The 13,777-nt window shown below is 38.2% G+C and overlaps 1 protein-coding gene across 1 annotated transcript in view; it reads left to right on the forward strand.

The window, feature by feature from the left end:
• Positions 1-391: 391 nt before the first annotated feature.
• Positions 392-13,777, forward strand: part of LOC139742023 (SEC14-like protein 1) — a 74,613-nt gene continuing 61,227 nt past the window's right edge. The window contains exons 1-2 of the mRNA XM_071652585.1: positions 392-779; positions 8,401-8,550. Coding sequence (XP_071508686.1) covers positions 717-779; positions 8,401-8,550 — 213 coding nt within the window. The 5' untranslated portion in view covers positions 392-716. The remainder of the gene's footprint in view (positions 780-8,400; positions 8,551-13,777) is intronic.

Consider the following 13,777-nt stretch of genomic DNA (forward strand, 5'->3'; position numbering starts at 1 on the left):
GAGAGATCGGTGGTATCATCTCCACATAATGCACTCTTTACATAAATATCTTATCTCTGCACAGCATAAAACAACATGCACAACAGAGACAACGGTAGGAAAAAAAAAAATTATAATGCACTTAACGTAGGTGGGGCTCTTCGTCGTATGACGACTACGCTACTCTCATTTGTTTCGTATGCGATTTGTGTGCTCGCGATTTATGCATGGAAAATAATACAAGCAAGGCAAACAAACAAAAAATACCGGTAGGCCCAGTTAGGCGCTAGGCCTACATAAATCTTCGCGTGCTATTTTTGATAGACAAGGACGGCGCGATAACGAGCGGTATATGGATCACGATGATCATCGACCGGTGAGTTGCTGCTACCATGGACCAGTCGTCGTCAAGAGCTAAGAGTGTGAATCATTGACTTCGTGTGCAGGAGAGGGATATCGTCTCTATTTTACTGAGTAAAGACTCGGTGGCCGAGCTATAGCTACACAAACGAGTTCGAACCCTTTTTGCGTGGCGCTACAGCGCAACGTTGTTGGACACCGTAGTCCGTACCGTGCCGACCGTGAGCGTAGGGTTCAACGTTTACGAGTGGCGTGGCAGCAGGCGTAACATTTACAGACTTCAGCCAGCCAGCACGCAACATACAGAATTAGTTGTGTAAAATTCTGAGATTTTCCGCTCATGTTACCGTGGCAGAGTTGACACTCAGTCAGAGGAGATGGTGCAGACGTATCAATCACCCGTCAGGGTGTACCAGTTTCCCTTCGAATTGGTCATGAAGGTGAGTGATTTCATTAATCAGTGCCGTGTAAAATTTTCTTCTGCTCCGGCCTACTTGGGATGACACACTGTCACTGCATTCGATCGATGTGTTTACACACCCATTCCCATCTCTACCGGCATTTTGATATGGAGTACTAACCATTGGCATTGCTACCAAATAGACCCCTCTGCGTGTAATTTAGACCCTAGGGTGCCTACCCGGTATGTATCAAAGACCCAAAAAAGGCAGAGACCAGAGTAGGTTATCTACAGTGGTAAAGGTAGTATTAGTAACGTTATTATTTTTTTAGGGTCTCGTCTACTGACTGAGCTGAGGAGCACTATTGTGTGCTAGTCTCATATGAGTATCTAGTCCTAGATCTGTTAGAAACTCTACTCCAGCGAGCGCCGAGGTCTGACGTCTGTAGACCCTACCCTTGCATGATGAATTGTAAAGTAAAGACCTTGGCGCTAGTGCAGTTTCGCACCAGGTCAGGGTGTCTGAATACCAGTTTAAGGCATATGAAAAATTCAGTCTGTAGCTTACAAGCTACAAATTAACAATACTGTACAGCAATAATATGCAAAAGCTTTTTCCGTCTCTCTCTCTCTCTCTGGGCTTGTCGTCACTTAAAATCCTCAAAATGATGAATTTTCACGTAAAAAGTCAATGGTACACGTTCTGACGGCAGCACGCAATACAGTCTATTGTTGGACCGGAATGTAGCGACCCCATAGTGATCACAGCGAGTTTCTCTACAGCCCAGTTATCTTTAAAAAGACATAGGATCTACTTGTTTTCCCATTTAATTTTTTTGCAAGACTTTGTGGTATTGGTTGTTTACAAAGTGGTTGATCGAGGTTTGTTGTTCTGTGTTGCATGTGTGTGTGTGTGTGTGTGTGTTTGAATGAAATGAGAATGAAAGATGTGAGTTCGCTTCGATCTCGGAAAATAGTGCATTTTGGAATTTGGTAGATTGGAAATTAAGGAGAGAAAACGAGGGGAGACATGAGAGAGAATTAAGAGATGAAAAAGAGGAGAGAACGGTCTGGGGAAATGGATGCAGAGAAAAGACAGGAAAAGGGAGAAGAGATAATACATGAATACAAAAATATGGCATGGAAAATACAAAAAAGAAAGGAAAAATAACCACATTTGCAGGAGAGAAATAGCCTTAAGATGAAAAGGAAACATAAATTGGAAGGGAAGAAAGAAGAAACAGATGGATTTAAAAAGAAAGGAAGAAAGGAAAAATAAAGATAGATTGAAAGGGAAAGGAAGAGAGAAAGAGAGAGAGATTAAAAACTAAAGACAGGAAAGTCCAAAGATGAATAGAAAAGGAAAAATTGTACTGTACCGGTACTAAAAAGACAGAAAAGAGATACTTATGGATAGAAGGACTAGAGAAGAAAAAATATTGGAGAGGAAAGACACTAAGAGTAAATGTAGATGAAGGGAAAGGTCTACGGAAGTTAGGAAACAGTGTTTAGATAAAAAGAAAATAACAATGAAAAGGAAATAAAAGTTGGGAGGAAAGAGAGAGAAAGATACTGTACATTATTTGAAAAATGAAAGAAGGAAGATAGAGTTAGAAAGGAAGATACGAGAATGCACACGCACACACACACACACACATATGCACACACACTTTTTTGTGATGTTCTGTATTTGAATTTCATTTGATATCAGCACACATGTATGCACAAACATCACATTCAACAACAAACCTCAGGGCACAAGTGCTCTGGAGGCCTATAATCTATTCTTTGTTCCTTAGCTTTATAATTTCATTCAATATGGGTAATTCCATTAAAAAGGGTCCCACTAGTTAAATGCCCCTTCTATTTGCTTCATATTGTCATTGCTTAAAAATTACATACCCTAAATCAATTTTACTTCTGAATACTCTTATTCAGCTACATGTAAGTATCTTCCTTTTCAAAGTAAAATATAGAAATTGCTTCTTCAAAGTTCCACATGAATTTTGACAAAAAGTGCAAAATCACAACATTTTTGGGCAAAATTGTGTGACATTTTACTGTAACACCAGTTAGATTTACAGCTTGTTTGTGGATTAAACTCTATTTTAAGGGGTAAAAAATGATAAAAGACGAGCAAATTTTGAACACTATAAATATAATTCATGCATCAATTGATACACATTTGCGCACGTAAATCCCAAGAAAGACGTTTCACATACTAAGTTTTGGTGTCCCCATAATTGCTTACATGAGAAACCTTAATTTATTAGTGTGGAATCCATATTAAGGACCAGTGTTGAACTGTTTGTTGTTATTTTGGTAGCAATCATATAGTTTAAAAGATTTCAAGAGAAAATTGGGGTAAAATAAATAAATTTGAAAAAAAAAGACCAAATTATGATTTTCACACACATGGCTTTGGTGTCCCCCTAAATATTACGTCTGGGCACAGTGATAGCTAATTTTTTGTGTCTTATCACAACAATAATTGCTCCTCATTGGCATATTTTACAATGTAGCTGTGGTTTCTTTGTTACAGGTATCAAAAAATGACCACTCTATTAATTTGAAGAAAAAAAATGCAAAAATAGTATTTGGTGTCCCCCTTACACGAGAAACACTGAAGAATCTTTTCCCTGGCCAAAAATAGGGGTTGTGTCATTTTTTCAATAGTATAGTTAATTTCTTACTTCAAAATAATCACTTCTATTGAAACAAACATAGAACTAGTTTGAAATATGTGGTAAGATGCCAAAATGGATGGTTCACCATGTAAGGGGGACACCATTGGTGAACCAGTTTTTTGCCATACACTGCAATTTGGTATGCTCACTTCCTTCAATTTCAGTTTAGAATGTTAATTTTCAGTCAGTTTTCAAGGGACTTACTCAATATGAATGTTTTTTAAAGTTATGTTGAACAAAAATCTGATTTTCTGATTTTATCGGCAAAATAGGCATGTCACAAAGTGGGTCCCTATTTTATGGAATTACCCATTATGCTTTTGAGTTGAGAAGTTGGTGCCTGAACTGTAAGTTTTCCACATATGTATGTATCCTATGATATGAATTACACACTACCATACTGTAACTTCCTTCATGTGAATACATCCTACGGATGCAAGTTGTGTATTGCTCTATGTTGCAAAAGGAATATCAATATTTTGACACGTATTCACTTTCTAATCGCAGTTCTGCTGATCTTCACTCATTCTGAATGAGATTCTAAAACACACACACAAACATAAACTGAAAGACCCAGCAAGTCTGATAATGTTACTCAGATTTTCACAGAGCTGTATACACCCATATCCTGTTTCCTTCATGACTGTCCTTGTAGGCAACTTTCTCTTGGAATTGGTGTTTCCATGCATCAGGGAAAAAATATCCAAAAACAAACTGTTTCCTGGTGAATCTTTATTCAGAAGGTGACTATCAGCTTCACAACATTGTTGTATAATGTGTATGGGTTATTGTACTGTTGTACAGTAGTATTAAATGTGCAAAGTGTGTACAAAATCCAGAATTGTATCCTCCAGCCATTATAATTACCACTCCAAAGTACGTTGTACATTTGGTACATCATGTAGCAACATCTAGAAGTGACGATGGTGTTGGGCTGACAAAAGCACTTTATAATTTTCAAACCTATACATACACTAAATTTGTACTTGTACACTGTACACTGTTCAATGTATGTCACAATCAGTAGAGTTACGATTTTCACATTTAAGATTTGAAAGTTAATATCAATAACTATTGGACACAAGATGTCGGAGATAAAGATATCAGTGCCATGCTGGATGGAAGCAGTATTGTACACATAGTATGGTACATTGTACACCATGTACCATGTGCATGTCAACTTGATAATAATTATGAAGCTTTACGGGATGTAGCTCGAGATAATTGGCCTTAATAGGAAACCTGTGCAGAGATGATTCAAGTACAAATGTTGAAAGTGTTTACATTGTCATGATCATTCATTGATTCTCTGTGATCTCCCCCACTACTCTCTCATCTCCCAATATTTATGCTTACCTCATGATGACTATGTTTTGCTATTTTGCAGTTTGCTTGACGTTGATATGGCAATGAAAGATTTGAACTGACTTCATGGACAGGTGTGGGGCTGGGTTTTGGAAGGGACATGAGTGGGATATGAGCTCATTTGGCTGCATTTTTTCTTAGTTGCCGTGGAAACAGCGTGGGATGTTAATTGTCACTTTCTCACATTATATGCCCTAAAAATAGGCCGTCAGGGAGGGAGGAAGTGGGCAAGTTTGTTGGCGAGTAACACCTGTACGTCATCATCATGGGTTGGGGTGGGGGAGTGGGGGTGGGGGTCTGGAGAGGGTGACAGAAACAGCTTGTCAGATGAAATCAACTTCAGAGTACACAAATCTAGGAAATGTTAATTAGTGTGTGTGTGTGTGTGTGTGTGTGTGTTCGTCTGACATAAAAACGCATGGCAATGAAATGATGGCGTGTATATGTATGTAAGAGGTGCCAATAAGTACAGTTTTATAGTATGATGATCCTCTCACAATATTCATAACTTAGACAGACAGAACAAATTCAAGCAAGAAAATACATTTGTAGCCTGTATTGTATACTTGGATAAAACTTTTGTTCCTCATCCCCTTTGGTTGGAGAACACAGTTTGAAATTATAGCTGTATGCGTGCTCAGCAAACTGTGTACAATGTACAGCATGCATATGGATTGAGATTCTCTCTTCCATAGGGAGCTTTCATACAATTGTACGGGTTATGTAACCCCTGCAGATCCAAAGTCCAGATTATCATGTTTTATAGGATTGGAAATATTATGATCTGAGTATTAATAACTGAAGAAGAAATTGTGGTACCTCAGTGAGGTTTTACATGTATGTACTCACTACTGGTATAGAATAAAGCCTAATGAGATGTTTCTCCTACAGCGTAGTTGGCAGAATGAGTACTGAATATTTGGCTGAGAGCCTCACATATATTTTTGATGGGCAGTTACCTATTCATTTTCAAAAATATTGACTCACCAGTGTATTGTAGACAGTCTATACATGTACCTCTGCCAATAAATAATGTGACAACATTGAGTGCAATTGCAGTAACTGTGCAGGCTCAAACTCTGTCTGATTCAGTCCCAGTGTTACTGCATGTGCATGTAAAATAAGCAATGTAGATGCAATGCATAGAGTGTATCAATTACTGTACCATTCTTACAAGTGCACTGTACTGAAGTACAAATCTAGCACAATCCACTGTTGTGGTGTACCGGTACTCATCTTTAAAGCCCTGCTGATGTGTTATGCCATGCTGCATTTTCCACATAAAGAGTCCTACAGATGATGAGTACAACCGTACCATGTCTGTATCTAGAGAAGATGTAGAGAGCGGGAAAAAAAGGGGGAAAAATGTACTGACCACTTTGTTCCTGCATGCCTCCCCCCAAAAAAGTAAAGAAAGAAACCTTACAATGTACAAAATGATTATGATAAAAGGTATTGTACAGAGAGCCAATACAAATAGACAAATTGAATTGTTAAAAAAAAAAACTAACAAAGAAAAAAACAAACAGCACCCTGAAAACGGACAGAGACTAGTTCAGATGGAGACATCCTCAGGCCATTTGGCTCTTCCAGTATGTATTGATTACTGCAGCCGTTATCTGGACTCCCCTCGTGTACCTGCCTTGCTCCGTCACTGTGATGCTTCTGTCTGCACCGCGTCCTGACACAGGACAACAATAGGGAGGCGTTGCCAGACCCTATGTGCTTGGTTTGAATCAGCAGCATGCAGGCTGGGGCGTGTTACAGTATTGATCGTTGGCTATTTTTCCAAAGAAGGGAGAGTCGTTGAACGATGCAAGCACTCATGTTTACAGTACTTAGACTCTATTTACCTATTTAAACGACACCTCAAATCATTGTGCATTATAGCGGAAAATGTTTCTACAGTCAGGAATTTTTCATTGAAAGTCATGCTTTTTACATACTACTCAAGAGCCTGGCTATTTTCTTATTCATGATAACTATTAAAGAACATTGCAGATTTAAGAATTTCCAACTAGAGTACTATTATATGATCAAACTTTCATAGAATTTGACCTGACGAGTTTGTATAACTTTACGGTATAAAGTGTTCAGTGACTTCTAAAATGCTGAAGGTGCAATGTACGATGTAGTTCTTCATATGATGCAACAATGTACAGTATAGTACTTTGATAGTAGAATACTCTCAGATGTCTAGAATACAATGAACACACATTCATTGTACATGTACACTGTATGCACAGCAGTTACATACACATGAACCTGTGTTGTACATCATAACCCTAGATGGCAGCGGTAGTTTATGGCTTGGAGACTCCTTTTGTAAAGGTCACAGTGATGAGAAATTCTGTTTAGAGAGGACTCTCTTTGAATTACATGTCAAAGGAGGTCATTGACCTTGGTGAGGAAGCAGCCGTGGATTATACCAGGGAGGTGGAATGAGGTTTCCACCTCCCTGATTATACACTCTGTACATTATTCGAAAAGCGTCATCATCGTGTCTTGAGGAGGTTCTCAAAAAGAAAGTAAACTAAAAGGCTCTAGTTGGTCATTGTGGTTGCAGAGAATGGTTTGATTATTAACATAACTGGATGAGATTTCATACAATAGTAGTGCAGATTGCTATTGCAACAAAACAAATCCACAAAAAGCCTCACTGCAACGAGGAGTGTGGTTGCAAACATGAGAGAAATGTTTTGTGGTTTGTGCCATACATGTGGCACATACATGTATGCGATGAATTTAGAATCTTTCCTTTTTTTTCCTTATCTTTTAAACAAATTCTTTAGGGTAAAGTGGCATGAACTTTTTCTTTTTCTGGAAAGTTTTCAACAGTACATATGATAGAATAGTGAATTAGATTCCTATAGTACATTTGATTACGTTACACATTGTAGTCACTTTCAATCATCACTTTCAGTCATGTACATTGTGCGGTACCGGAAGAATTACAAGAGTGAACTGTCAAAGCACAGGCTGATCATTCACACTGAAATAGAGAAGTCTGTCTGTAGTCTTAGCCAAAGGATATACACCATGTATGGACAATGTAGGTATTAAAACATCAAGTACAACAGTCACTGTATGCTTCAGCTGCCAAACGGAGAAGAAGGGGCTGCTTGTACGTATTACATGTATTGTACAGGAATGAGTACAATTATGTGATGGTTTTAAAAGTAAACAGTGCTCCATTTGTGTGTGCTATTAAAGTTGAAATTAATGCACAGTTGATTCGATTTACACTGTAATTATTACCTCGCTAGGCTCCTCCAAGAGATATTTAGCAGGTATTTCATGGATTTATTTTTCAAATTTCACAGTCTACAAACAGTCCAGTAGAACAGAAGCAGTCAAATGTGCAACTTTTCTATTTTTCAGAAGGATCCGTGGTTATGGCACTCAGTAATTTGTATGATCATTAAAAGTGAGATATCATGGAAATTTAAATACATTCAAATTCAGCATGAAATGTGTATGAAAGTTCTCCAATTGTACAGTCATGAAAAAAAAAATATTTAATGTTGAATGGTATCTTCCCATTTGTTCCGAAGATGAAGCACAACTTACTGGTTTCTTTCATACAATGTGTCTCATGAACTCATGCAGGCCTATGACCGGAGGTTCCCCACCTGCAAGATGATCCCAATCTTTGTGGGGAGCGAGATCATGTCTGAGTACAAGAGCGACGATGGCGCCATCCATGTCGTCGAGAGGCGCTGCAAGCTCAACCCAGACGCCCCGTATCTGCTCAAGAAGGTTTGTATGATTTCTGAGTTTCTTTTTCTTTCTTTCTTTCTTTCTTTCTTTTTTATTAGTAGGGGTTGCATGTTTTGTACTTGTAAAGAGTATGTGCCATCTGAACAGTACTGTCTTGTGGGTCCAGTGCAACATTACAAGGAATGATCTTTAGGTACTGAAAGTGATGCTCTGTGGAGCCGTCAAACATTTGTCAAGTGGTATATGAACGATTAATGAGTAGGCCTACAGTTTCGCATCAAGAGAAGCTGGATAAATGAATGATAGTGAAAGATACTCTGTTTTTGTTTTATTCCATATTCTTTTTATCCATTGAATTTGTCTGTTTGTTTTGTGTGATTCTTTGAAGTTTGGAATATCTCGTAAATTTTGCAAAAACAAACACACAACTATTAATGAGACTTGGTGGCATGGGAAGACATGAGTGATGCAGTTGAATTGATCTCCATTTGCTGCCCACAGGGGGATATTCGAAAAGTATGATTAGCGCCCACCACCAAATACAGTACAGTACATGTGCTTCAAAGCGTACAATACTCATTGGAAATGGTAGATTCCTCTCGATATTCTTCCGCTGTGTCTGTACTTTCATAGAGATGACTGATAAATTTGTACAAGATTCACTACGGGGATTTTCGAATATATCTGAGCTGGGCAAGCCTTCCTACTCCATGGTATCCCCACTCTCCCAGGTCAGCGCAAAGCATTCAAAGCCCGGCCTCCTCCCAAGAGGAATTTACTCCTTAAAACTATAAAAAAAAAAGAAAGGAAAGAAAAGCAGAGACAAATGGAAGGTAATGCCTCATCTGTCGAATCATTTAAAATTCTTCTTAAAACTCACCTGTTTAATCAGTTGTAATTTTGTTTTTCTCCTGGAGGCGCACACAGTTATCAATTATTGTACCATTGTATCACATGTATTTTTCTTTTCTTTTCTTTTCTTTCTTCTTCTTTTGGACTGTTAATGCTGATTTTGTTAATGTTATTGTGTTTTCTAATCTATTTGTATGAGTAGCAAAGTGTGCTTAGAAACGTCAGTATGAAGCGCCATATAAATGCAATTATTATTATTATTATAAAGAAATAATCTATGAAGGGGAAGATTAAATCTGAATAATCACATACTGTAGGTCCACAAATAAACGCACAGTAAAGATTCACTGTAATAAAGGTAAAAAAAAAAAAAAACACCTTCCCCCCCCCCCCCCCCCCATGAGAAAGACTGCAAGGAGTCAATGTCTGAAGTCTTTCTGCACACACTGTGTTAGTCTTCAAAGGCTTTCACACTGATTTAACTTTAGCTCCTGACCATCGTTTGTAACTTAGATTTATAAGAATGATATCTCAAGCAAGGTGCATCAGCAGAAGGGCCTTTGAGACTATGTATGTGATGATTATTCATGATATAAATGGGAGAAAGCCTGAACCAGTACTCCACATCACTACTCTTGAATTTTTAATTCAATCCCTGTATGATACAGTGTATATAGTCGCTTTGACCTGTGAAATCGCTAGATTTGCCCGTAGGCTATCAGTGCAAAACATGCAAAAAACATGAGCTTCTTTTAAACACAGCTCTGCTGACTGGTACAGTGTATATTGCATTTTGCTGTCAAATGCTAGAAGCAAATTCCATATTAAACTCAAAGGTGTAAAGTTAAAAGAACTTTTGTTGGATCTCCAAAATTCTTCTCATTGCTGTTAGTCACTTTTGATCTGTGAAATTGCTAGATTTCCTCAATTAAAGGCCATTTATGTGCAGACATAAAATTTTCATGAGCATCTTTTAAACACAGTTCTGCTCATCAGTTTTGATCTTTGCTGCCAAGTGCTTGTATTAAGTTGTAATAAACTCCGGTAACTCAAAAAGCGTATGAATTAAAAAAAAATTACCTCTTTTGGCACTGTTGCAGAGAGTCTTCAACAAAGGCTAACACTGTGTAAACGTTGGGCAGTGAATATCAAATGGTCACATGTTTAAAATAATGCATAGTTTGGGGATGCAGCACAAATATGATTGTCAAGTGATTCGATGTCGATGATTTAGTATCCCCTCATAAAAGCATAAAATAAATATTTCACAACTTTCAGATGGTAGTGATGGATGGATTCTACTAGGCCCTGCATATATACATATACTGTATCCAACAACATCGTAGAATGGTTATGATCGCTGGGCATTTTGGCACTACATCATGTATATTCACCTCCTCCCTCACTTCATTTTGATGTTGTCAAGTACGTTGTTCCCTTCATACTGTACGCTGCATGGCAACAGTGATCATGTAAAACACACACAAATAATGGGAGGGCACTAGATTGAATTTGCGGTCCAAATATGGATTCTTTTGAAGGCTGTGCAGAGGTTCTTGAAATGCTGTCTTCCTTTTTCTTTGATGCATGGTTAGAACCCTCCTGGGGGTGTTACAAACACAACCTATAAATTGGCATGTAGATGTTCATCATCGCTGCAAGAATTCATTGAAGAAGAGAGAGATGGAGGGGGAAGTGAGTTAGAGTTCTCTCCTTTTTTAGACACGCTTTTCAACCTTTTCGTGCTCAGGTGAGTGCTTACCGAGGTGAGTGCTTACCGAGCCGAGCGTTACAAATGCAAGAGTCCAGAAAGTGAGAGGAATCGGTGAAATTGTTTGATGCCCTCCAATGAAAGTCATCTTTGATTGGTAGAGTGTGAGACCATAGGTGTGAAGGATGACTGCTTTCCTTTGTAACAATGAAACACAATGTGGTTTACACCCTTGGGAGAAAGCCATCAAGTACATCAGTTTTCAGTGAAGAAGTAAATCAGATTTGCAGTATTCTACGCTAATGCAGGTTCCCACTTTTCCATTTTCGCTCTGCCACACATCAAATATCGCCCACTGGGAAGGGTTTCCTTCTTTTTGCTACATAGCAATGTTCTTTCAATCTTAGAAATTTATTATTATTATTTTTTTTTTTAGTGGTAATGTCAAGAAAAGTCACAGAGCAATATAAAATATGAAGTGTGTGCTTGTGTGTGTGTGTGTGTGTGTGTGTGTGTGTGTGTGTGTGTGTGTGTGTATGTGTGTGTGTTTAAAGCTCTTTCAGACTATAGGAAAATCTCTGTAATCATCTTGATGAATTGTGATTGGAATCTTGATTTGGGTTTATATGAAACTGCCACACACTTGAATGTGTTCAAAAAGGAAAGCTCTTTCAGATGATATTATAATTGCATGAATTCATGAGAAAGGGATTGTATTCTTGATTTGAGTTTTGGAGGTACACTGTACACGCTTCCTGATAGATCTGCCAATCAAATTCACAAAACGTGTGCCAGCTAGTGCAGTGCAGGCAGATTGCATTACATTTCGCAAGGTTCGTGGGTGGAAGTAAGTGTAGGGTCAAACCCAGCTCCCCCTCCTCAATCATGTTTTGAGGTCAAGTCTTTCGGATAAAAAGTGCGCACCACAAATCAAGCAAATCAAGATTTGAACACAACTCTGGACCTCTATCTGCAAATCAATCATTTGCCTTCAGATGATAAAAATATATATATTGAGATTAAATACAGTTTGCAATCATGATTACAACTATACAAGAGAGTTTTTTTACTGCCTGAAAGGTGGGGGAGGGGGAATTCAATAGAGAGATCAATGTGAGAAGATGTTATAGAATTTTAGTACCGCTCCTGTTTTTACTGTATCTTGTACAAATTGTGCAAACTCCATGTCAAAATAATGCCATGCGGCTCGTTAAATTTGGGTTGTGACTTTATCATTGATTTGCTAGTTTCTTGTGATATCACATTCACCAAGGTACCCGTTCACATTTTCACAGAGGTAAACACATCTTGTAATCTTGTCAAAGTTGCTGCACAAGAGATTGATCAATGCTAAAATAGCCTGTGTGATACTGTGTCTTGTGTCATATGATATTGTAGAGGTGTGAAAGCAGTAGGCTATCAATCAGAGTGGGCTGGTATTATATTTAAGCATTCACATTCTTGTCAAAACAGGAAGTAGCCATAAACTCAATGCAAGATCTGACTATTGTACATGGGAGAGTCATGTGTGACGGACTGGCAAAGATATTAAAAGCTTTTGCGTCACCGCCTTTCGTGATCAGCTGTTTAATACTCACAATGCATGTTACGTACATTGTAGGTACAGTGGTGTGCAGTGCAATGATTTCGGCTCAATTCTACTCTCTGTCAAACTTTGGTTTAATATTGAATGCTTCACAGGGTGGACTGGTGTAGGCTGCTACAGTGTACAAGTTTGAGCTGCAATGTACAACACACTGTAGCGCAGGTTTTCCATGATGTCACTTTCCTAGTGTGGTTGGAATTTATTATCGTTATTTCTTTTATTTCTTTATTTCTTTCTCTTTTCTTTTCTTTTTAGGGGGGAGGATGGGATGGTTACATACAACTTGTAAAGGGGCCTGCACGATGTGTACAGAAATCCCAACCCATTTGCTCAGAGGGGCTACTGGTATCATCAATATTGGTATAGCTTCCTTGAGGAAGTTGTAGCATATATTTATGAATTTCAATGTAATACTCTTCATTGATAATTTTTTCTTGATTGAATACAAGGCTCAACTTCCTTAATCAAGCAACGTTAGTTGATATGACATGTGTAACATATAGTACAGGTGTACATAGTTTAAGATCGAAAACCAGTAGCAAGGTTCAAAATGTTCAGTATGTTTGATTTTGTTTTGATGATGCATTGTATGCCATAAACTGTTTCTTGCGATGTTTACACACAACTTGCTGTGCCAGATTGTGCTTGCCTTTTGTGCAAACAGATATCAGGAGTTCCTGATCTACTGTACACATCCCTGCTTTCATTTTATTATTTTTACTGCAATTATATTCAACTAATGAGTCAGCTGTTCTGGGTACATGATATTATTTTGTCATCTTATCAGGGTAAATGTGTCATCGTCCATCAGTGTACCTAAATGTACAATGTACACATACAGTGTATGTATTCTGTAACTGTCATGTACAGTTGTAGCAGGGGCGGATCCAGGAATTCCGTAAAGGGAAGGTGCCTTTACAAAATTAAAGGGGGCGCACACACCCCCTTTTTTCTTTTTACTTCGTTTGTTTTAACAAAAATAAAAGAGGTGGCGCGTGCCCAGTGCACCCCCCTCTGGATCCGCCCCTGTGTAGACTCGTGCATGTACAGTTGTACAGTAAATGCACACATGCATTCATACATAATTTACAACACCT

Source organism: Diadema antillarum, unplaced genomic scaffold (genome assembly GCF_040938485.1).
Source record: "Diadema antillarum isolate AM-2024a unplaced genomic scaffold, OU_Dant_1.0 seq00000973_RagTag, whole genome shotgun sequence".
NCBI lineage: Eukaryota > Metazoa > Echinodermata > Echinoidea > Diadematoida > Diadematidae > Diadema > Diadema antillarum.